The sequence below is a fragment of the Lagenorhynchus albirostris genome, chromosome 5 (assembly GCF_949774975.1).
Source record: "Lagenorhynchus albirostris chromosome 5, mLagAlb1.1, whole genome shotgun sequence".
NCBI classification, from domain to species: Eukaryota; Metazoa; Chordata; class Mammalia; order Artiodactyla; family Delphinidae; genus Lagenorhynchus; species Lagenorhynchus albirostris.
This window is the reverse complement of record NC_083099.1, coordinates 63,709,689-63,733,418: the sequence shown is the minus strand read 5'-3', so window position 1 is coordinate 63,733,418 and position 23,730 is coordinate 63,709,689. Positions and strand designations below refer to the sequence as shown.

At 39.7% G+C, this 23,730-nt stretch overlaps 1 protein-coding gene across 3 annotated transcripts in view; it reads left to right on the top strand.

Moving 5' to 3' along the window:
• Nucleotides 1-2,818: 2,818 nt before the first annotated feature.
• Nucleotides 2,819-23,730, top strand: part of C5H3orf70 (chromosome 5 C3orf70 homolog) — a 104,429-nt gene continuing 83,517 nt past the window's right edge. For all 3 annotated transcript variants that reach the window (XR_009540706.1, XR_009540705.1, XM_060150215.1), the window contains exon 1: nt 2,819-3,150. Coding sequence is in view for 1 of the 3 variants with exons in the window: in XM_060150215.1 (XP_060006198.1) it covers nt 2,955-3,150 (196 nt within the window). In the remaining 2 variants the exon portion in view is untranslated. The remainder of the gene's footprint in view (nt 3,151-23,730) is intronic.

The following is a 23,730-nucleotide window of genomic DNA, read 5'->3' as shown; positions in this document are numbered from 1 at the left end:
TGAGTCATGGCCGCTGAGCCTGCGCGTCCGGAGCCTGTGCTCCGCCACGGGAGAGGCCACAGCAGTGAGAGCCCCGCATACCGCAAAAAAAAAAAAAAAAAAAAAAAAAAAAAAAAGCTTATATCCCGACAACACATCCCGAACGCTGTGTGTATACACGTTTGACAGGTCACAGCACATATACCTCCTCCCGCCCCACTGCAGACAATAGAGGTTAATAACATCTTTAGGGCAAGGGAATGGAATGAATTTTATGTTATAGAAAATGTAAAGGCTTCTCAGCTTCAAATCATATGGCTAACATAAAGTAGGGTATTTGGGTAATTTACCTTGCCTCCTCAATATGACACATTACTTCTTGTGCTCATTTTTCACTAGCTAAGATGGCATGATTTCATATAGTAGAATCTTATATGGTTCACCCTAGAGTAAAAGCCAGTGGAAGGATTCTGTTCAAATACTAGTTACTGAAAGATTTCTGTTATAAGACCTTATATAACATGGACAGTATTAGAGTGAATTTATGGGTTGGGGAAGGAGAAAAATAGGGTAGGAGAGATGGGAATCCCCTTTTCGAAAAATTCTGGTTTGGCTTGCTACAGCAGTAATGGATTATGAATTTCTTGGATTAAATTTTTCCTTCCTTTTATTCATGTTATTCTGAGGTGGGTCAGACTGTGAAATTAACAGCAGGGATGGAGAAATTTTATAAGTCAGGGATGTACTTCCTTAGGATTTTTTTTGGTGGGGGAGAGGGACGCCTGGGGCTGAAGCTGAAGATATGATGTTTCATGTTTATAACTGTTTCAGTGTTAGCTTATTGGAGGGAACCATATTTTGAGATTTTGATTCATACCTTTCTTGAAAATACCTTTGCCACCAAATTGTCTCTCTTCAACCCCTAATAAATGAAGCCTTCACTAGAGTCAGACATATGCAAATTACATTTCCCTTCTTAAGCCAAGGTTAAATAAAAGGGAAGATTGCTTATGGCAGTGAGGATTTTCAAAGCTTGAAGATGAATTTGGTTATTTCAAAACCATGATGAGTCTCCTTGTCAGTGCAAAGCAGGAAAGGAATAAAGTAATGGAGAAGGTGGACCTGGGCATAAACATGTTCCCACACAGCATTTGTACTGAAAGGCTTTGTTGTTGTTCCCTGAACCTTGGCGATTACAGGCATTTTCCTCTGCTCTGAAAAATGTTTGGCAAATAGCAAGAGGAGGTCCCCTCCTTTTCTGTGTTCAAGGCTGGGTTCTGGCCTTGTTGCAGGGAAACACTAATTCCCAACTGTGCTCCCCGGGAGCAAATGGTTTGTTTTCTCTTCACTGAACCCTGCCCGGGGTGGGCTCTCAGCAGCGGAGCCTAGCATGGAAAATCTATTTGGAGCAACTTGTCCTCAAGAGGGAAGAAGGCAAGCTGATTGGGTGGGAGAGTTGCAGTCACCTTCAGGGCCAGTTACACCTGCTGGCCAGGGTGGGCATTAACACACAAAGGCACAGAGTCCATGGCAAACACGAGTCTTGTTTGTATGCCCACAAACACACATACTGCACACACCCAACTCCACCCGCATACACCGCACACATACACTCAATATGCCAGTCATATGCACCACACTGCCACATACATACCACACACACATACACACATGCTATGTAACAACCGTGCCCACCGCACCCCACGTACACATGGATACACACATACTCAGCTACTCGAATATCACACACAGAACATATACCCTACCACACATAAACACACCACTGACACTCCACATTGGTCACATGCATCCATGCCACATACACGTGTATACACACCTCATATCACACAGTTCACATAACAGTCACAGGCATCATGCACACCACACATGTACCATGTACTCACTTAACAACACATCCAATTACACACACACCACACCTACTCCACATAACAAGCATACACGCCCACACATCACATACATGCCAAAATACACACACGCAACACATTCCACATACCAGTCCCGTGCATCGCACTTCCCGTGCATCTCTTTTACACACACACACACACACACACACACACACCACGGCACCCAGCTTGGTTACTTTCCCCCGCAGCAAGGCGGGGCTGCAGCCTCGGGCTGAGACCTGGGCGAGCGATGGTTACCAGGGGCCGCGAGGGGCTGGTGGCCGTGCGTGGCCCGGGACGTGCGCCCCAGTGGCCCTGCTGGCAGCAGGAGGCAGCCCCGGGGGAGCGCGCGTCTGTTGCGTGCATATGTGCACGCGCCCCCAGGGGCCTGGGTGCCCAGACCCTCTGGGGGATGTGTACGAGGGCAACGTGGGGTGCGCGTGGGGAGAAGCTGTGCGTGTGAGAAAGCCTTGCTCCCAGTTGCGCAGGGACCAGCCCACTGGACGTCTGGGAGGGCGTGTCCTCAGCGTGCACAGCCCTCTGCGGATTGTGGACGTGTGTGTCGAAGGGGAGTGTGTGTGGGGACTGAGTGTGGGAAGTGTTCCTGGAAGCTGGCCTGCGTGTGAAAACCGAGCCGCCGTGGTGGTTGTGTTCCTAACGGCCCTCCGTCGGTCGGGCTCAGCCTCTGAGGACTGAGTGTGCGGCGGCTGCGGGGTACGCCAACGACCCAGCACCCAAGCCCGGCGTGTGTGAGGAGGCGGGGTTGGCGGAGGGACTCGTGGCGTCTGCCGGGGTCGGCGTGTGCGCGTGCGTGTGCGCGTGGGGGCGCGGCGCGCGCCACGGCGGAGGGAGGGAAGGCGGCGGCAGGCCCAGACCGCGGTCGCACCCGGGGCGGCTCCTGTGCTAACCTGGGGTTGCTGCGCTCCCGCCGCCGCCACCGCCACCTTCAAGCGGTGGCGTGACTCCCAGCTCGCGCCCCGCCCTCCCGCGTCCTCAGCCGGCTCGGTTTCCTGCCCGCCCAGACGCCGCTCCTCCTGAGCTCCGGGTCTCGGCTCCGCGGAGGGAGAGGAAATGTGTGCGGCCGCGGCGCCGGCGCCCGAGCGCGGTTGGAAGAGCGAGAAAGTGGACGAGGCTCAGGCCCTGGCGCGGAGTTGCGCCGCCCGCAGACCCGACTTCCAGCCGTGCGACGGGCTCTCAATCTGTGCCACGCACAGCCACGGCAAGTGCTTCAAGCTGCACTGGTGCTGTCACCTCGGATGGTGTCACTGTAAGTCGAGCCTCATGTCCCCGCCTTTCGCCGCGGTCCCGGGGCGCCCGCCGGGCCGTCCGGGGTCGCGGCAGGGACTCTGCGGCCTGGGGGGCTCCGGGCTGGGCCGGGGCTGCTCTGCCGCAGGCCAGGGCCGCCCTGGGGTCCGGGCGGCGGGAACTGCCCTCGTGCCGGACCAGTCGGGTCGGCGCTGCCTTGGCAACGAGATGAAATCCGTGGGGAGCCTAGCTTTAGCCACTTCTACAAAAGGGGATCTATCTACCTGCCCCAGGAAAATGGGACATATATATATTAAAAAATTTTTTTTTTTCCATTTTGTTTTTCAACCGAAACTACCAGGCAGTGTGTTGAAAAAGGGTCGACAGCAGTCAGAGTTGACGACAACCTAAGGGGAAGCCTTTTTTCGGGGCTGGTGGTTAAAAGATGCTCCCCTCTTTTTATCACTTTTGTCTTAACAGGCTGCTATTTAAAAGAAAGGGAGCCCTTGGAATTCCAATCGTAGCCCATTTCTTGTATCCAGACTGAGAAAGTGCTAAAGTGTGAGGGACTGCTTCCAAGAAGTTAATATTAACAGTTTGGACGGGTGAACTGTTTGAATACCCAGTTCCAGCATATAGAGCCAGTGTATTCTAGAGAGTGTTTTAAAATTACAAAAATAAAATGAATGAAAATAAGCTTCAATAATTTTAAACCAATTTATAAAAGTAAATGGTCTAGACCTTTCTCTACGTTTATCCCGCCTGTGATTTTTAAAATGGATTTAAGTAGCCATTTAATCAATTTCATAATTTGATTAGTTCATGGTATTTGGCCTACTGTATCTGGTGAATTATTTCTTTTTAGAAATATATTCTAAACTTAGTTTCCACATAACGTTATAGTAGAGGGGTTTGGAGTGCTTATTTAGGACACAAATTCTCAAAGTGATCTTAAATTAAAATTATTTTTTCCTTGTTGGTTAGAAAAAAATGGCTTCCAACAAGAGATGCAGTACATAGCAGATCCTTATTTATATTAATTGAACATAATATATTTCTAAAAATTTTTTTCAGACTTTTTATTTTGAAAAATTTCAAACATACACAACACTGAAAGAGGATCACTGTAGTGTTACACACCTAGATTAACAACTGTTAACATTTTGCCACATTTGTTTTACTCTATAGACTTGTTAAAAAGTTTTTTTTCCGTAATATTTTAAATTGAATTTATTACTTCGAGGATAGAGAATTCTTACATTTTCTTTACAAATATAAGGCACATTGAACAGTACTGATTTTTTTTTGCATTCTCTGTGCTGATGGGTCAGTTTCTTCCTATATTGCATTATTCCTGTTGCTCTCAGATCCATACCTAATTATATGGCATCGCTTCAGTGGGGGACAGGGTACAAAGTTGGAAGTCACAACTGTGGGAAACCTGTGATGCTGTAGTACATAAGTAGGGTGAACCTGGTGAGTCCATTTCCTGAGGAAGTACAGAAAGAATCATAGTGTAGAAGGTGAGGAACATTAAAAATGGCCCAGTTCAGTGCCTGTCTTATTTCAGCAGTCTCCTCTTTAAGTACACCATTACTGATGGGAACCTTGTCTACTCAGGCAGCCTCTTCCTTCATTAGACAGCTTTGACTCTTAAAATGCTCTTCCTTATATGCAGCTGAAATCAATTACGTTAGAACTTCTTTCCGTTGCTCCTATTTCTACCTTATGAAATCATATAGAACAATCTAAAGCTTTTTTAGATCAAATCTGTTTCAACTCTTCAGATATACACATGAATTTCTCACAGATATAGACTGTCTTTTTCCTATATCCCCAGTCACAGCCACAATGTCTGGCCAGAAATAGGTTTGAAATTCATGTTTGTTGAATGACTGAATGAAGGTAGCCATTGTTTTCCTCTCAAGGCATTGCTTTGTCCTATTTATAAATCTCCATTCCCTCCTGCCTTTCCTTTAATGGTATTCAGGCCCCTAAGCATCCTGGTTTTTCTGTTCTGAACATGTGCCAGCATGGTTATGATCCTTTGAAGACAGTGACCCATAGAAGGGTACAGCATATCCCAGTTGTGGTCTGATCTGTCCAGAGTTAAGCAGGACTGCTGTCACCCATGTTTGAGATACTACTGCTGCAGCTAGCATCACATTAGTTTTTCTTGTTTCCACATCATATTGAGCTTGTTGCTGTCAGATTGAACTAAGCTTGATGTGAACTAAGCCATTAAGCCTCTTTGTTGTTTGTGTGTTTGTTTTACATTTGTGGCATAAGTTACAGCGCTTGCCTATCTCACAGTTATATATGTGTATTTGGATATGGGTACTCACTGATCCCGTAGATATATTTTCCTCCTATTGGTAAAATTGTTGAACAGGGAAAGGCCACAGATGAAAGTCCTGAACTGCCCTTCAGGTTGATAACAATTCATTAATGAGCACTTGTTGTTATGGTCGTTAAACAGTTACCTCACTACCTAATTGTACCGTTATCCATCTTCTGTTTATCTTATCCATATGGGTGTGATGAGAACCTGGTCAAATACTTTGTTGAAATTCTACCAACATACTACTTTTACATCTTTTTGATGTGTGATGTCTGTCTATCTGTAAAGATACTCTCGTAAAAAAAAAAAAAGAAAGGAAATTAATTAGTCTGGTATAACATAGGTTGGTTCCACAAATGCTTAGCATTTTCTTTCCTAAGTGATTAGAAGCTATTTTTTAAATAATCTGAATTTAGAAAAGGATGGGCATTGAGTATACTGGACTGTTGTCAATTCTTTCTATTTTTTTTTTTTTTAATCAGGCCTACATTTATTTCCTCTTTTCTAGTCTTTGGCAGCCCTCTGGGTCTCTGTGCTTCCTCCGCTGGCAGTGGTTCGGTGATCACATCGAAGAGCAGCTTCAGTTCGTTAAGAGCAGCAAGGTGCTCTGTTACAGTGTCCTCACCTATACTAGGCACCAATTCTTTCTCCCTTTTTTAAGCCCAAATATTATTTTTATTGAACAGAAGCAGAGTTAACGTATTTGAGAGGTTCTACTTCTTTTGGCATTCATGAACACAACATCAGGCCTAAGCAGAATTCCTTTAATTTTGTTGAACATGTATAGAGCACCTTCTCTTCATGAGACATTATTACGGAAACAGGAATACAGATATGAATACAGCTGGATCATGCCCTGTAAGCAGAGTGTAAGGGTGTGATGCATGCTGTATTTATTTTTGTGTTCCTTTAAAATCACAAGTGATATGGGTGAAAAAAACTACCAGCTGTTCACCAAGTCAGAAAATGCTAAAATAGGAGGACTACCTTGAGGTGCTTGAGAGGAAATTCGGAACAAATAAAGAAAAGTCAGTTTTATATGGTTGATGTTAAACTTGTGAAGTTTATAACCTTGTGAAGTAGAAAAGGCTGAAAATACACACCTGTTCATAAAAGACATAAAATATGTGTATGTTGAAAGATGCAGTGCTTAATATAGAGGAAATAATTAGTATATTAGGGTAATAACTGATTTTGAGGACTATGGGAGGAAAACTATATGTGTTCTGTTGGTGTCTCTGTCAAAGACAGATTATTGGGCTGAATAAACTGTGACCCTGAATCTAACTTTATTTATTTATTTATTTTCCTAGTAAGGAGTGATATTGGGTTGAATTAACGAATGAACGAATGAAGGATTCTAAGAAGAGTTTTGAGAGAGAAAAAGACATGACTTGGATAGGGAAGAGGAATGGGAAAGAATAAATCATATGCAGAAATTGTAAAGTAGATTTTTTTTGTGGCTTGAGTAGGTAGAATATTTAGAAGAAATAAGAAATTTGATTGTTGAGATAGATGTTAGGGAGGGATGAACAGGCAAGGTGGGGAAGTTTCAGTTGATAGAGACCTTGGCATGATAGTGATAAAATGGTTAGTGGAGGAATGAAGTCAGCAAGGGAGATTATTTTTGTATTAGTGTAAAAAATAGGTTGAAATTCATGCAGCAATATCCACTTAATGGAAATTGGAATAGATTAAATTTGGAAGGGGAGGAAGAGGAGTTATAAAGGGTAACTTCTAGATTTCTAGAATTTTGCCTTATGCAGCTTGGATGGATGGTGATGCCATTCATTCACTAAAAAAAAATACCGGAGAAGAACTAGGTTTGGTTGATCATGGAATCATGAACCCACGAAGACCATGAATCCAGTTTTGTATCTATGGAGTTTAAGTTGCTTTGTCATAGCATGGTGATGTCAGTAGGCAGTTGGATATAGGGGATCTGGAACTTGGAGAAGTCTGCACTAGAAGTCTGCACTTCATTTACTTCTTTATAGATTGCAGTTGTAACCATGATGAAGCATGAGATTGCCAAGGGAGAGACTACAGTATGAGAAATGAAGAAAACCATTAGGCTTTCCCTTTAGAACACTAACATTTAGAGGCTGGTTGCAGGAGGATGAGCTGGCAGTAGAGTCTGAGAAGAGATGGCCAGAGAAGAAAAATCTTAAAGTATGGTATTGTAGAGGCCAAGGGAAATGAGTACTTTAAGAAAGAGTATGAAAATGAAATCAGTTTTCAGCAGGTTATTTCTTAGATATTGGTGAAATCTAGAAATAATGATTTTCTTTATTACTGATGAAGAGGATGAAAGGTTTAATCCTGCCACAGTAACTTCAGGAATATACTTAATTGCATTATTAGTCAAAGCTGTTTGAGATGGTGAATTCTTCAAGGTAGAAAGAGAAGAATAAAATGGCAGGAGAATTAGGACACAAAGGTAATAATTAATATTTATTGAGTGATTACTTTGTGCCAGAGTAAGATGATTATGCTAAGCACTCAACAGCCAATTATGTCATTATGTCCATTCTGTAGTGGAGGAAAAAGGCTTAAAGGAGTAACTCTCCCGTGGGCACATAGCTAGTAAGAAGTAGAGCCTTGGATTTGGATCCATGTCTATCTGATTCTAGGACCTGGACGCTTAACCACCATAGGTACTGTGGAGCAATTTAAAGTTAATGAGCAGGGCTCCCCTGGTAGTGCAGTGGTTGAGAGTCCACCTGCCAATGCAGGGGACATGGGTTTGAACACTGGTCCGGGAAGATCCCACATGCTGTGGAGCAGCTAAGCCCGTGCGCCCCAACTGCTGAGCCTGCGCTCTAGAGCCTGCGAGCCACAACTACTGAGCCCACGTGCCACAGCTACTGAAGCCTGTACGCCTAGAGCCCATGCTCCGCAACAGGAGAGGCCACCGCAATGAGAGGCCTGTGCACCTGAATGGAGAGTGGCCCCCGCTCGCTGCAACTGGAGAGGGCCTGCGTGCAGCAACAAGGACCCAACACAGCCAAAAATAAATAAATTAAAAAAAAAGTTAATGAGCAAAATCAACAGTTTTTAGGCTTTGTTAAAACCAGTGATGGGGAAAGTTTTTAAGAAATGGGTGGCAAATTGTATCAATTGCCATAGTGAAATACAGAAGAATGGGAACTGTAGAGAGGTCACTGAATATGGTGGGGAATGAAGTCCAAGTTAAGAGCTATCAAAGCAAAAGTGATTAGAGGTGTGTCAGGGGTGGGTGGAGGTGGGGGAGTGTATGTGGTATGATGTTGGTACCACCCGCAGAACTCAGCTGTATTGGCTTAATAAAATCACAAAATAGGTGAGCTCAGTTTTCTGCATCTTAAAAGATGCAGACATCTCAAAGACATCTTAAAAGATGTCTGTCTTTTTCAGGTTGAAAGCAGGAAGAGTGGCACTTGATGTAGTCTAATAGATGATATTAACATATCTAAAGAAAGACTTACAGCAGAGGGTAGATGGGCAGCATTGAATTATAGAAAAATGGGAGTTGGAGAGGCAGAATTTGGAAGTGGTGTTTGCAGACTGTTCAGAGAAGGTGGCACTGCCTACAGGCTTAAACGTCTGGTCCCTGTGACTGGACTGTCCCAGCAAATGTTTGGTTATAATTTGGCTTCTTATTTATAGATTTCCTATAGGGAGGGAAAGAGCCGATTAGAGGATTTAACTGTCAGGAGGGGCAAATACACTTCTCTCCACTAGTTAGTATATTAGCATTGTGGTTTTTGCGTTACTCTATTTGTTCTATTTTCCTGCTTTACACAACCCCCAAAATCAAGTTCTGACTTCCCCAGGGTAATGCCAGTCGGTTTTCCTAAGGGGCAACTCAGTCATATCAATAACAGAAGCTACAGAAAATATATTTAAGGTTGTTTGACTGTGAAAACTAGCAAAAAACGGAGTGGTAGTTTGATTAGATGGAGCCAACTGAAGCTTTTTTCTACTAATGAGGGTTCTTCACGTGCCTGGTGGTTAAAGGAAGAGGATACAGGTGTTACCGTGCAAAGGTGAAATCAAGTTCTGAGTGAGTTTCCTCAAAGCTTTTCCAGAGAAAGAGAAAGCTGATAGGTATTTTCCCATCCAAGTGGTGCTTCAGTAATGGACACACACCAACTTCAGTGATAACAGATAACACACCTGTTGCTTATATGCAGGCACAGTTGTAACCTTTTTGCATGTGTTAGCTCATTTACACCTCACAACAACCTTGTGAAGTAGGTACTGTTATTCTCATTTTTTAGATTAGGAAACTTGCCGAGTAGCCCTGGCCACATGTGGTCAATGTGCATTAGAATCTCACAAACCGGATGGTAACCAGGTCTCTGGGTTTCTTGGTTCCACTCAGGGTACAGTGAGGAGGATTTCAGCTATTTAAAAATTTTTTTCAAACAAGGAGGATTTAAATAAGTAAAATGAGAATGGTTTCTGATTTTAAGAGAGGGGCAATTATATGAATTGTGAACGTTTTTGGAGTGGTTGCAAACTCTATAAAACTATGCTTTTAAAAAACATTTGATAACGTATTTGTATAATATGAAGGTTCAGTCTTGTCACATCTTCAACTGCTCCCTAACTGGTGCAAGCCCTTTTTTTGGTTAGATTTGCATACATACCATTAATTATTATTAGTTTCCAAGTCTGTTGAACTTAGGGATTTGAACCAAATAGCTTTTGAGGGCTTTTCTATGATAATTTCCTACATTATAACACCCTCACTTTAAGTTTGTTTTCTCATATTGTGAAATCTCATTAATTTACAAGAAGTAATATTTTCAGAGAAATTAAGTGTTATTAATTCCAAACAAATTCAGGAACATATGTTTAACAGCTAACAGTTGTCTAGTAGAAGATGTGTTTCCTAGAAAAATAAGGAATGTTTTATACATAGAATGTGGAAGGCAGAGTGTAGTCCTATTAAGGGCAAGGGCTGTGGAGTCAGACACACCTGAGTTGAATCCTGGTTCTTCCATCCATTGGCAGTGTAACTTCCGACAGGTTACTCAACCTCTCTCAGCTTCAGTGTTCTCTTCTGAAAAACAGGACTAAAAATCCTGCTTCACAGGGTTGTTGTGAATATTATATGATGTAAAGCAGTACTTAGTACAGGTGTTCAGCATCAGCCACTCCTCAAAACAAACAAACAATGGAAATACTAGGTAGCCTAGTCATCCTGAGGGCAGGCTCTGGAGTTGGGCTTTGTGTTTGAATGCTGGCTCTGCCCACTTACTAGTTATATGGTTTGGGGGAAGTTACTTAACCTCCGTCTTTGTTTCATCTTTTTTTTTTAACATCTTTATTGGAGTATAATTACTTTACAGTGGTGTGTTAGTTTCTGCTTTATCATCATTCTTAATATGGGGATAATAACATAGTTACATGTTATTGTCATAGTGTGATGATTGTCAAAGTCCCCAATTCCAACTGCTTCCCCTTCCAAAAATGTCCTGGTTAACCTGGAATTCACTTTGTAACCATAGTCATTTGTTCAATTACACACTACAACACAATACAGATGGTAAAAATATACATTTCAAATAGGATGACATTTAGAAATCGAGTTTTTAAATTGCCCTCACTGTTGAAAGGTTTATTTTATAATAGTTACTTTGTGATGATTATCTGCTTTTTATCATGGAATCTTATATTGTACTCCCCACTCCCCTACTCCATCCTATTTTCCACCATTGTTAAGCAATGGATAGTTCTGGTTAATCAGGTATACCAGTTAGTAGAGAACTGTCATATCAAACATGGGTTAACACGTTTCAAAGGATCAGAATATTACAAAACTGTTAAAGTGAAACTGTACATATTTAACTTTAATGATTTAAGTCTGTCACGATCCTGTAGCGATACTTAGCTGTTATTTGGAATACTGATTTTGCGTAGAAAAATGGCAAAAGTGCTAGTTAACAGAGGGGTCCTGGCTTTTAGAATGGGTGGACAAAGTAGATTTAATTGTAGTTTTTGCAAGTTACTTTACTCAAAGTCACAGACTTTTTTGTTGTGTTTCTCCTGTTCTTATTGTTGGCTTGCTTTTGAATATCCTGATATTTAGTAGTATTCTGTAAGCACACTGCCAAAAACGTGCAGTATCTGGAGTGCCAACAATGTATGATAAATCCTTCCAGTTGTGTCTGCACAATGTCCCAAAACAGTCCATTCAGGACAAATTCTTTAACCTCCCTAGTGCTTATTTGTCTATTTAAAACTAGATTCTTGGTGTGATATAGAATGTATTTCTTCCTCTGTATCTCACTTAAACAGACCTTTAGTGAAATAAAAACACTAAGAGTGTAATTATTTGGTATTTTATGGAATACTCTGTCTGTTAGACTCATTTGCTTTATCTTTCTGTCTACACACACATGCACACACATGTACTTTTTTCTTAAACCATTTAAAAGTAAGTTGCAGACATGACATTTCACTTAAATGTTTCATCATACCTCTTAAGAAAGAGGACATTTTCCTATGTAACCACAATACTAATCATACCTAAGATAATAACAGTAATTCAGGAGTACCATCTAACATAGTTTCCTTTATCTTCAAAAAATGAATTTTATAGCTGACTTTTTTTTTTCCAATTTGGGATCCAATCAAGATTCATACATCACATGGATATTTTAATGGCCTAGATTGTGGTGCTAGTTTCATGGGTGTATACTTATCTCCGAACTCATCACATTTTCTACATTGAATCTGTACAGCTTTTTCAGTGTCAGTTATACCTCAGTAAAATGGTTGAACAAGTGAAATAAATAAAATGAGTGGAAAAATAAGATTCATGCATCACATTTCATTATTGTATCACTTTAGTATCTTCTTTAATCATTCTAGAATAATCACACTGTTTTTGGATGGTATTGAAATTTTTGAGGAGTCCAGATTAACTGCCTATACTATCTCCCATATTTTAGATTTGCCTTATTAGATTTAGGTTGAACATTTTTGTCTAGTTATTACATAGGTGAATATTGTACCTTTCTTACAGCATTAACATGAGGAGACAAGTCAGTGTGTTCCACTAGTGCTGGTGCTAAAGTGATAAGTGCCAAATCTGTCCATTATAAAAATATTGTTTCCCTTTGTTATTTTTCTTTTTAAAATTATTTTTGTCACTGTTTAAGGATAAGTAATCGGTGGGGTGATACTTTGACACTGAGTGAATATCCTGTTCCCCAACAAACTTTAACCCAGTGATTTTAGTATTGACTGAGGAGTCTTGTGTGAATCACTTATTTCATTGTTGTTGCAAAATAGTGATTTTCTAATTCTGTGATTCCTACTATTTGATAGCATTCTTTTGTAAAGAAGAGGTTTCTCTTCTCTACCTATATATCCCTCTGTTTTAGGTTTTATTATAGACAACTTGATTCTTTTTAATTTGTTATAATCAAGTAACATAATTTGTGTGTGTGCGTGTGTGTGTTTAGGTTTAAGATTTATAAAAAATAACAGAAAACACATACTACGAACATCAGAGTTCCCACCACCCAGATGTAACCGGTGTTTCCATTTGTTCATCACTCTTGCTTCAGATAAAGTTAGAGTCCTTGCTGCTTTCTTTCAGAGTCTCTTTCTCATCCTTCTCTCACAAGAAGCAGCCACTATCATGAATTTGGTGTGTATTCTACCAGTAAAGTTTGGGACTGCTTACACCACGCTTTCAGAGTTGGAAGGTATGTTAGGATCTAATCTTTTTCTATTTTATTTTTATTTATTTATTTTTTAATTTTATTTTGGAGTATAGTTGATTAACAATATTGTGTTAGTTTCAGGTGTACAGCAAAGTGATTCAGTTATACATATATGTGTTCCTATTCTTTTTCAAATTTTTTCCCCATTTAGGTTATTACAGAATACTGAACATAGCTCTCTGTGCTATACAATAGGTCCTTCTTGGTTATCTATTTTAAAAATAGTAGTGAGTATATGTCAATCCCAAACTCCCAATTTATCCCCTCCCCCACCCTTCCCTCCCCACCCCTGGTAACCATAGTTTGTTTTCTAAGTCTGTGAGTCTGCTCCTGTTTTGTAAATAAGTTCATTTGTATCATTTTTTTTAGATTTTGCATATAAACGATATCCTATAATATTTGTCTTTCTCTGTCTGAATTACTTCGCTTAGCATGATAATCTCTAGGTCCATCCATGTTGCTGCAAAGGACATTATTTCATTCTTTTTTATGGCTGAGTAATATTCCATTGTATATATGTACCACATCTTCTTTATCCATTCATCTGTCAGTGGACATTTAGATTGCGTCCATGTCTTGGCTATTGTAAACAGCACTGCAGTGAATATTGGGGTGCACATATCCTGGGAAAACTATGGTTTTCTCTGGTTATATGCCCAGTAGTGGGATTGCTGGATCATGTTCTATTTTTAGATTTTTAAGGAACCTCTATACTGTTGTCCATAGTGGTTGTACCAATTTACATTCTCATCAAAGAATGTAAGGTTCTTTGTAAGGAGGGTTCCCTTTCCTTCACACCCTCTCCAGCATTTATTGTTTGTAGACTTCTTGATGATGGCTGTTCTGACTGGTGTGAGGTGATACCTCATTGTAGTTTTTTTAAAAATAAATTTATTTACTTATTTTATTTATTTATTTTTGCCTGTGTTGTGTCTTCGTTGCCACACACAGGCTTTGTCTAGTTGCGGCTAGTGGGGGCCACTGTTTGTTGTGGTGCATGGGTTTCTCATTGCGGTGGCTTCTCTTGTTGTGGAGCATGGGCTCTAGGCGCGTGGACTTCAATAATTGTGGCACTTGGGCTCAGTAGTTGTGGCACACGGGCTCTAGAGCTCAGGCTCAGTAGCTGTGGTGCATTGGCTTAGTTGCTCCACGGCATATGGGATCTTCCCGGACCAGGGCTCGAACCTGTGTCCCGTGCATTGGCAGATGAATTCTTAACCACTGCGCCACTAGGTAAGCCCTCTCATAGTTTTGCTTTGCATTTTTCTAATAATTAGTGATGTTGAGCATCTTTTCATGTGCTTCTTGGCAATATGTATGTCTTCTTTGGAGAAATGTCTATTTAGGTCTTCTGCCCATTTTTTTGATTGGGCATTGCCCATTTATTGAGCCGCATGAGCTGTTTGTAGATTTTGGAGATTAATCCCTTGTTGGCTGCATCATTTGCAAATATTTTCTCACATTCTGTGGGTTGTCTTTTCATTTTGTTTATGGTTTCCTTTGTTGTGAGAATGCTTTTAAGTTTAATTAGGTCCCATTTGATTTCTTTTTATTTCCATTCTAGGAGACAGATCAAAAAAGATATTGCTGTGATTTATGTCAAAGAGTGTTCTGTCTCTGTTTTCCTCTAAGAGTTTTATAGTATCCTGTCTTACAGTTAGGTCTTTAATCCATTTTGAGTTTATTTTTGTGTATGGTGTTAAGGAGTGTTCTAATTTCCTTCTTTTACATGTGGCTGTCCAGTTTTCCCAGCATCACTTATTGAAGAGACCGCCTTTTCTCCATTGTGTAGTGTTGCCTCCTTTGTTGTAGATGAATTGACCATCAGTGTGTGGGTTTACTTCTGGATTTTCTGTCCTGTTCCATTGATCTGTGTTTTTGTGCCAGTACCATACTGTCTTGATGACTGTAGCTTTGTAGTATAGTCTGAAGTCAGGGAGCCTGATTCCTCGGGCTCTGTTTTTCTTTCTCAAGATTGCTTTGGGTATTTGGGGTCTTTTGTGTCTCCATACAAATTAAAAATTTTTTTGTTCTAGTTCTGTGAGAAATGCCATTGGTAATTTGATAGGGATTGCATTGAATCTGTGGATTGCCTCGGGTAGTATAGTCATTTTGACAATATTGATTCTTCCAGTACAAGAACATGGTATATCTTTCCATCTGTGTCATCTTCGATTTCTTTCATCAGCATCTTATAGTTTTTGGAGTATACAGGTCTTTTGCCTCCTTAGATAGGTTTCTTCCTAAGTATTTTATTCTTTTTGATGTGATGGTAAATGAGATTGTTTAATTTCTCTTTCTGCTCTTCCATTGTTAGTATATAGGAATGCAGTAGATTTCTGTGTATTAATTTTGTATCCTGCAACCTTACCAAATTCATTGATGAATTCTAGTAGTTTTCTGGTTGCATCTTCAGGATTTTCTATGTATAGTATCATGTCATCTGCAAACAGTGACAGTTTTCTTTTTAAATTTGGATTCCTTTTATTTTTCTCCTCTGATTGCCATGGCTAGTACTTCCAAAAGGACAATTTGATTCTTTTTTAATTTGTTATAATCAAGTATCATAAATTATTTTGATGTTCAAATTGTCTTAAATTTGGGCAGTAAGAGCTCCTTCAAGCTGGCTTCTGTGACCTTTTGACATGTTCCTGTCATTTTTTGAGCACTTTACTGCTTTCTGGAATAACAAGATGTTCCAGGCTTACCTAGTAATTTCCTCACCCCAGACCAGAAATCAGAAACCATTATGTGGGCTTTTAATGTGCTTATTTCTACTGGGATATTACTGCACGTTACTTTCAGTGGATAGACGTAGGAAGTGTGTGTGTGTGTGTGTGTGTGTGTGTGTGTGTGTGTGTGTGTGTGTGTGTGTGTGTCTTTCACCTTTCCCCATTCCATAATTGTACCTCCCTTCTCTGTGGGCAAAAACCCTGGTTTCCATTATATCATAATATTTACTTATTTCTTCTATCTTCAGTTACACACAAGGTAGTTTAGGAATTATTACATTATTACCATTACCAACAACCAACTGATTACTAAAGTTCAAGATGCTTTGCTTGATTTTTAGAATATATCTTGGAAAGGATTTATAGTCAGAACACTGTGTTCAAAAGTTTCTTGAATTAATTATTTTCTTGTATGTGGTTATATTATCAGGTTAATTTATTTCTGATTTGAATCAATTTTGGGTATACTTTTTTCATCCTTTTTAAATTAAACTTTTTATTTTGAGATAATTTGTAGATTCACATTAAGTTGTGAGAAATAGTACAGAGAGCTCATGTGTTCTGTATTCAATTTCCCAGTGGTAGCATTTTGCAAAACTGTAGTACGATATCACAACCAGGAAATTGACATTGATACAGACAGATTCAGGAGCATTTTTATCATTGCAAGCATACCTCATGTTCCCCCTTTATAGCCACACTCACTTTCCCTCTTGCCCCAACCCCTCATTAATCCCTGCCAATTGCTAATCTGTTCTCTATTTCTTTCATTTTGTCATTTCCAAAATGTTATATAAATGGATCATACAGTATGTAACCTTTGGGGATTGGCTTTTTTCACTCAGCATAATAATTCTCTGGAGGTTCTTCCAGGCTGTTTCATATATCAATAGCTCATTCCTTTTTGTTGCTGAGTAGTGTTCCGTGGTGTACACGTACCACAGTTTGTTTATTCATTCACCCATTGAAGGACATCTGTGTTGTTTCCATTTTTTAGTTATTATAAATAAGCCTGTTATAATCCTTTGTGTATGGTTTTCTGTGTGAACAAAAGCCTTCATTTTTCTGGGATAAATGCCCAGAAGCACAATTGCTGGGTTGTGTGGTGGTTGCACATTTAGTTTTTTAAGAAACTGCTAAACTGTTTTCCATGGTTACTGTAACATTTTACATTCCCATCAGCAATGTATGAGTGATCCAGTTTCTTCACCACATTCCTGTCAGCATTTGGTGGTGTTGCTATTTTTATTTTAGTGATTCTGATAGATGTGTACTGATCACTCATTTTAATTTGCATTTACCTGATTGCTGACGTTCATGTGCTTATCTGCCATTTGTATATCCTCTTTGGGGAAGTATCTCTTCTCTTTTTTTTTTTAAATACTTTATTTTTTTAGATCAGTTTTAGGTTTACAACAAAATCAAGAAGCACGTATGGTGCTTTCCCATGTATTTTGCCCCTACATGTGCATAGCCTCCCCCATTATCATCTGTCAGAACTGTACATTCTTTTACCCAGGATGAACCTACACTGACACATCATAACCATCGAAAGTCCACAGTTTACCTTAGGCTTTACTCTTGGTATTGTACATTCTATGGATGTGGACAAGTATATAATGATATATATGCATCATTATAATATCATACAGAGTATTTTCACTGCCCTAATAATCCTCTGTGCCCTTCCTATTCATTTCACCCATCCCCTTGGAAACCACTGATCTTTTCATTGTCTCCATAGTTTTAGTGTTTCCGGAATGTCATATAGTTGGAATCATATAGTATGTAGCCTTTTCAAACTGGCTTTTTTCACTTAATAATATACATTTAAGGTTTTTCTATGTCTTTTCATGGCTTGGTAGCTCTTTTTTTTTTTTCCCCCCCTTCGGTACGTGGGCCTCTCACTGTTGTGGCCTCTCCCGTTGCAGAGCACAGGCTCCGGACGTGCAGGCTCAGCGGCCATGGCTCACGGGCCTAGCCGCTTCGCGGCATGTGGGATCCTCCCGGACCGGGGCACGAACCCGTGTCCCCTGCATTGGCAGACGGACTCTCAACCACTGCGCCACCAGGGAAGCCCGCTTGTTTCTTTTTAGTGCTGAATAATTCCATTCTCTGGATGTACCACAGTTTTTAAATTATTTTACTTTTTAAAAATTGGGGTATAACTGACATATTCGTTTCAGGTATACAACTTAGTGGTTCAGTATTTGTATATACTGTGAAATGATCATCGCAGTTTAAGTCTAGTTAACATCCTTCACCATACATAGTTACAGATTTCTTTTCTTGTGATGAGAACTTTTAAGATGTACTCTCATAGCAACTTTCAAGTATACAGTAGAGTATTATTAACTATACTCACATTACACCTCCATGACTTATTTATTTTGTAACTGGAATTTTGTTTGTTTGACCATCTTTACCCATTTTGCCCATTCTCTCACCCTCCTGGCTCTGGCAACCACCAGTCTGTTCACTGTGTCTGTGTATTCAGTTGTTTTTTGTTGTTGTTGTTTGTTTTAATATTTTTTTATTTTTATTTTTTTAACATCTTTATTGGAGTATAATTGCTTTACAATGGTGTGTTAGTTTCTGCTTTATAACAAAGTGAATCAGCTATGCATATACACATGTTCCCATATCTCTTCCCTCTAGCGTCTCCCTCCCTCCCACCTTCCCTATCCCACCCCTCTAGGTGGTCACAAACCACCGAGCTGATCTCCCTGTGCTATGCGGCTGCTTCCCACTAGCTATCTATTTCACGTTTGGTAGTGTGTATATGTCCATGCCACTCTCTCACTTTGTCACAGCTTACCCTTCCCCCTCCCCATATCCTCAAGTCCATTCTCTAGTAGGTCTGTGTCTTTATTCCTGTCTTACCCCTAGGCTCTTCATGGCCTTTTTTCCTTTTTTTGTTTTTCTTAGATGCCATATATATGTGTTAGCATATGGTATTTGTTTTTCTCTTTCTGACCTACTTCACTCTGTATGACAGACTCTAGGTCCATCCGCCTCACTACAGATAACTCAATTTCGTTTCTTTTTATGGCTGAGTAATATTCCATTGTATATATGTGCCACATCTTCTTTATCCATTCATCTGTTGATGGACACTTAGGTTGCTTCCATGTCCTGGCTATTGTAAATAGAGCTGCAATGAACATTTTGGTACATGACTCTTGTTGAATTATGGTTTCCTCAGGGTATATGCCCAGTAGTGGGATTGCTGGGTCGTATGGTAGTTCTGTCTGTAGTTTTTTGAGGAACCTCCATACTGTTCTCCATAGTGGCTGTATCAATTTACATTCCCACCTACAGTGCAAGAGTGTTCCCTTTTCTCCACACCTTTTCCAGCATTTATTGTTTCTAGATTTTTTTAAAAAATTTTATTTATTTATTTATGGCTTTGTTGGGTCTTCGTTTCTCTTTGAGGGCTTTCTCTAGTTACGGCAAGTGGGGGCCACTCCTCGTCATGGTGCGCGGGCCTCTCACTATCGTGGCCTCTCTTGTTGCGGAGCACAGTCTCTAGACGTGCAGGCTCAGTAATTGTGGCTCATGGGGCTAGTTGCTCCGCAGCATGTGGGATCTTCCCAGACCAGGGCTCGAACCCATGTCCCCTGCATTGGCAGGCAGATTCTCAACCACTGTGCCACCAGGGAAGCCCTGTTTCTAGATTTTTTGATGATGGCCATTCTGACCGGTGTGAGATGATATCTTGTAGTTTTGATTTGCATTTCTCTAATGATTAACGATGTTGAGCATTCTTTCATGTGTTTGTTGGCAATCTGTATATATTCTTTGGAGAAATGTCTGTTTAGGTCTTCTGCCCATTTTTGGATTGGGTTGTTTGTTTTTTTGATATTGAGCTGCATGAGCTGCTTGTAAATTTTGGAGATTAATCCTTTGTCAGTTGCTTCATTTGCATATATTTTCTCCCATTCTGAAGTTTGTCTTTTGGTCTTGTTTATGGTTTCCTTTGCTGTGCAAAAGCTTTTAAGTTTCATTAGGTCCCATTTGTTTATCTTTGTTTTTATTTCCATTTCTCTAGGAGGTGGGTCAAAAAGGATCTTGCTGTGATTTATGTCATAGAGTGTTCTGCCTGTGTTTTCCTCTAAGAGTTTCATAGTGTCTGGCCTTACATTTAGGTCTTTAATCCATTTTGAGTTTATTTTTGTGTATGGTGTTAGGGAGTGTTCCAATTTCATATTTTTACATGTAGCTGTCCAGTTTTCCCAGTACCATTTATTGAAGAGGCTGTCTTTTCTCCATTGTATGTTCTTGCCTCCTTCGTCAAAGATAAGGTGACCATAGGTGCGTGGGTTTATCTCTGGGCTTTCTATCCTGTTCCATTGATCTATCTTTCTGTTTTTGTGCCAGTACCATACTGTCTTGATTACTGTAGCTTTGTAGTATAGTCTGAAGTCAGGGAGCCTGATTCCTCCAGCTCCATTTTTTGTCCTCAACATTGCTTTGGCTATTCAGGGTCTTTTGTGTTTCCCTACAAATTGTGAAATTTTTTGTTCTAGTTCTGTGAAAAATGCCAGTGGTAGTTTGATAGGGATTGCATTGAATCTGTAGATTGCTTTGGGTAGTAGAGTCATTTTCACAATGTTGATTCTTCCAATCCAAGAACATGGTATATCTCTCCATCTATTTGTATCTTCTTTAATTTCTTTCATCAGTGTCTTATAAATTTCTGCATACAGGTCTTTTGTCTCCTTACGTAGGTTTATTCCTAGGTATTTTATTCTTTATGTTGCAATGGTAAATGGGAGTGTTTTCTTAATTTCACTTTCTGATTTTTCATCATTAGTGTATAGGAATGCCAGAGATTTCTGTGCATTAATTTTCTATCCTGCTACTTTACCAAATTCATTGATTAGCTGTAGTAGTTTTCTGGTAGCATCTTTAGGATTCTCTGTGTGTAGTATCATGTCATCTGCAAACAGTGACAGCTTTACTTCTTCTTTTCCGATTTGGATTCCTTTTATTTCTTTTTCTTCTCTGATTGCTGTGGCTAAAACTTCCAAAACTATGTTGAATAAGAGTGGTGAGAGTGGGCAACCTTGTCTTGTTCCTGATCTTAGTGGAAATGGTTTCAGCTTTTCACCATTGAGGACGATGTTGGCTGTGGGTTTGTCATATATGGCTTTTATTATGTTGAGGTAAGTTCCCTCTATGCCTACTTTCTGCAGGGTTTTTATCATAAATGGGTGTTGAATTTTGTCAAAAGCTTTCTCTGCATCTATTGAGATGATCATATGGTTTTTCTCCTTCAGTTTGTTAATATGGTATATCACGTTGATTGATTTGCGTATATTGAAGAATCCTTGCATTCCTGGAATAAACCGCACTTGATCATGGTGTATGATCCTTTTAATATGCTGTTGGATTCTGTTTGCTAGTATTTTGTTGAGGATTTTTGCATCTATGTTCATCAGTGATATTGGCCTGTAGTTTTCTTTCTTTGTGACATCATGTCTGGTTTTGGTATCAGGGTGATGGTGGCCTCATAGAATGAGTTTGGGAATGTTCCTCCCTCTGCTATATTTTGGAAGAGTTTGAGAAGGATAGGTGTTAGCTCATCTCTAAATGTTTGATAGAATTCGCCTGTGAAGCCATCTGGTCCTGGGCTTTTGTTTGTTGGAAGATTTTTAATCACAGTTTCAATTTCAGTGCTTGTGATTGATCTGTTCATATTTTCTATTTCTTCCTGGTTCAGTCTCGGCAGGTTGTGCATTTCTAGGAATTTGTCCATTTCTTCCAGGTTGTCCATTTTATTGGCATAGAGTTTCTTGTAGTAATCTCTCATGATCCTTTGTATTTCTGCAGTGTCAGTTGTTACTTCTCCTTTTTCATTTCTAATTTTACTGATTTGAGTCTTCTGCCTTTGATTTCTTCAGTGATCACTTGGTTATTAAGTAGTGTATTGTTTAGCCTCCATGTGTTTGTATTTTTTACAGATCTTTTCCTGTAATTGATATCTAGTCTCATAGCGTTGTGGTTGGAAAAGATACTTGATATGATTTCAATTTTCTTAAATTTACCAAGGCTTGATTTGTGACCCAAGATATGATCTATCCTGGAGAATGTTCCATGAGCACCTGAGAAAAATGTGTATTCTGTTGTTTTTGGATGGAATGTCTTATAAATATCAATTAAGTCCATTTTGTTTAATGTATCATTTAAAGCTTGTGTTTCCATATTTATTTTCATTTTGGATATCTATCCCTTGGTGAAAGTGGGGTGTTAAACTCCCCAACTATTATAGTGTTACTGTCGATTTCCCCTTTTATGACTGTTAGTATTTGCCTTATGTATTGAGGTGCTCCTATGTTGGGTGCATAAATGTTTACAATTGTTATATCTCCTTCTTGGATCGATCCCTTGATCATTATATAGTGTCCTTCTCTGTGTCTTGTAATAGTCTTTGTTTTAAAGTGTATTTTGTCTGATATGAGAATTGCTACTCCAGCTTTCTTTTGATTTCCATTTGCATGGAATATCTTTTTCCGTCCCCTCACTTTCAGTCTGTATGTGTCCCTAGGTCTGAAGTGGGTCTCTTGTAGACAGCATATATACAGGTCTTGTTTTTGTATCCATTCAGCCAGTCTCTGTCTTTTGGTGGCAGCATTTAATTCATTTAAATATAAGGTAATTATCAATATGTATGTTCCTATTCCCATATTCTTAATTGTTTTGGGTTCGTTATTGTAGGTCTTTTCATTCTCTTGTGTTTCTTGCCTAGAGAAGTTCCTTTAGCATTTGTTGTAAAGCTGGTTTGGTGGTGCTGAACTCTCTCAGCTTTTGCTTGTCTGTAAAGGTTTTAATTTCTCCATCAAATCTCAATGAGATCCTTGCTGGGTAGAGTAATCATTGTTGTAGATTTTTCTCCTTCATCACTTTAAATATGTCCTGCCAGTCCCTTCTGAATGCAGAGTTTCTGCTGAAAGATCAGCTGTTAACCTTATGGGGATTCCCTTGTGTGTTATTTGTTGTTTTTCCCTTGCTGCTTTTAATATGTTTTCTTTGTATTTAATTTTTGATAGTTGGATTAATATGTGTCTTGGCGTGTTTCTCCTTGGATTTATCCTGTATGGGACTCTCTGTGCTTCCTGGACTTGATTAACTATTTCCTGTCCCATATTAGGGAAGTTTTCAACTATAATCTCTTCAAATATTTTCTCAGTCCCTTTCTTTTTTCTTCTTCTTCTGGGACCCCTATAATTCGAATGTTGGTGCATTTAATGTTGTCCCAGAGGTCTCTGAGACTGTCTTCAGTTCTTTTCATTCTTTTTTTTTTATTCTGCTCTGCAGTAGTTATTTCTACTATTTTATCTTCCAGGTCACTTATCCGTTCTTCTGCCTCAGTTATTCTGCTATTGATTCCTTCTAGAGAATTTTTAATTTCATTTATTGTGTTATTCATCATTGTTTGTTTGCTCTTTAATTCTTCTAGGTCCTTGTTAAATGTTTCTTGCATTTTTTCTATTCTATTTCCAAGATTTTGGATCATCTTTCCTATCATTATTCTGAATTCGTTTTCAGGTAGACTGACTATTCCCTCTTCATTTGTTAGGTCTGGTGGGTTTTCATCTTGCTCCTTCATCTGCTGTGTGTTTTTCTGTCTTCTCATTTTGCTTATCTTACTGTGTTTGGGGTCTCCTTTTTGCAGGCTGCAGGTTTGTAGGTCTCATTGTTTTTGGTGTCTGTCCCCAGTGGCTAAGGTTGGTTCAGAGGGTTGTGTAGGCTTCCTGGTGGAGGGGACTAGTGCCTGTGTTTTGGTGGATGAGGCTGGATCT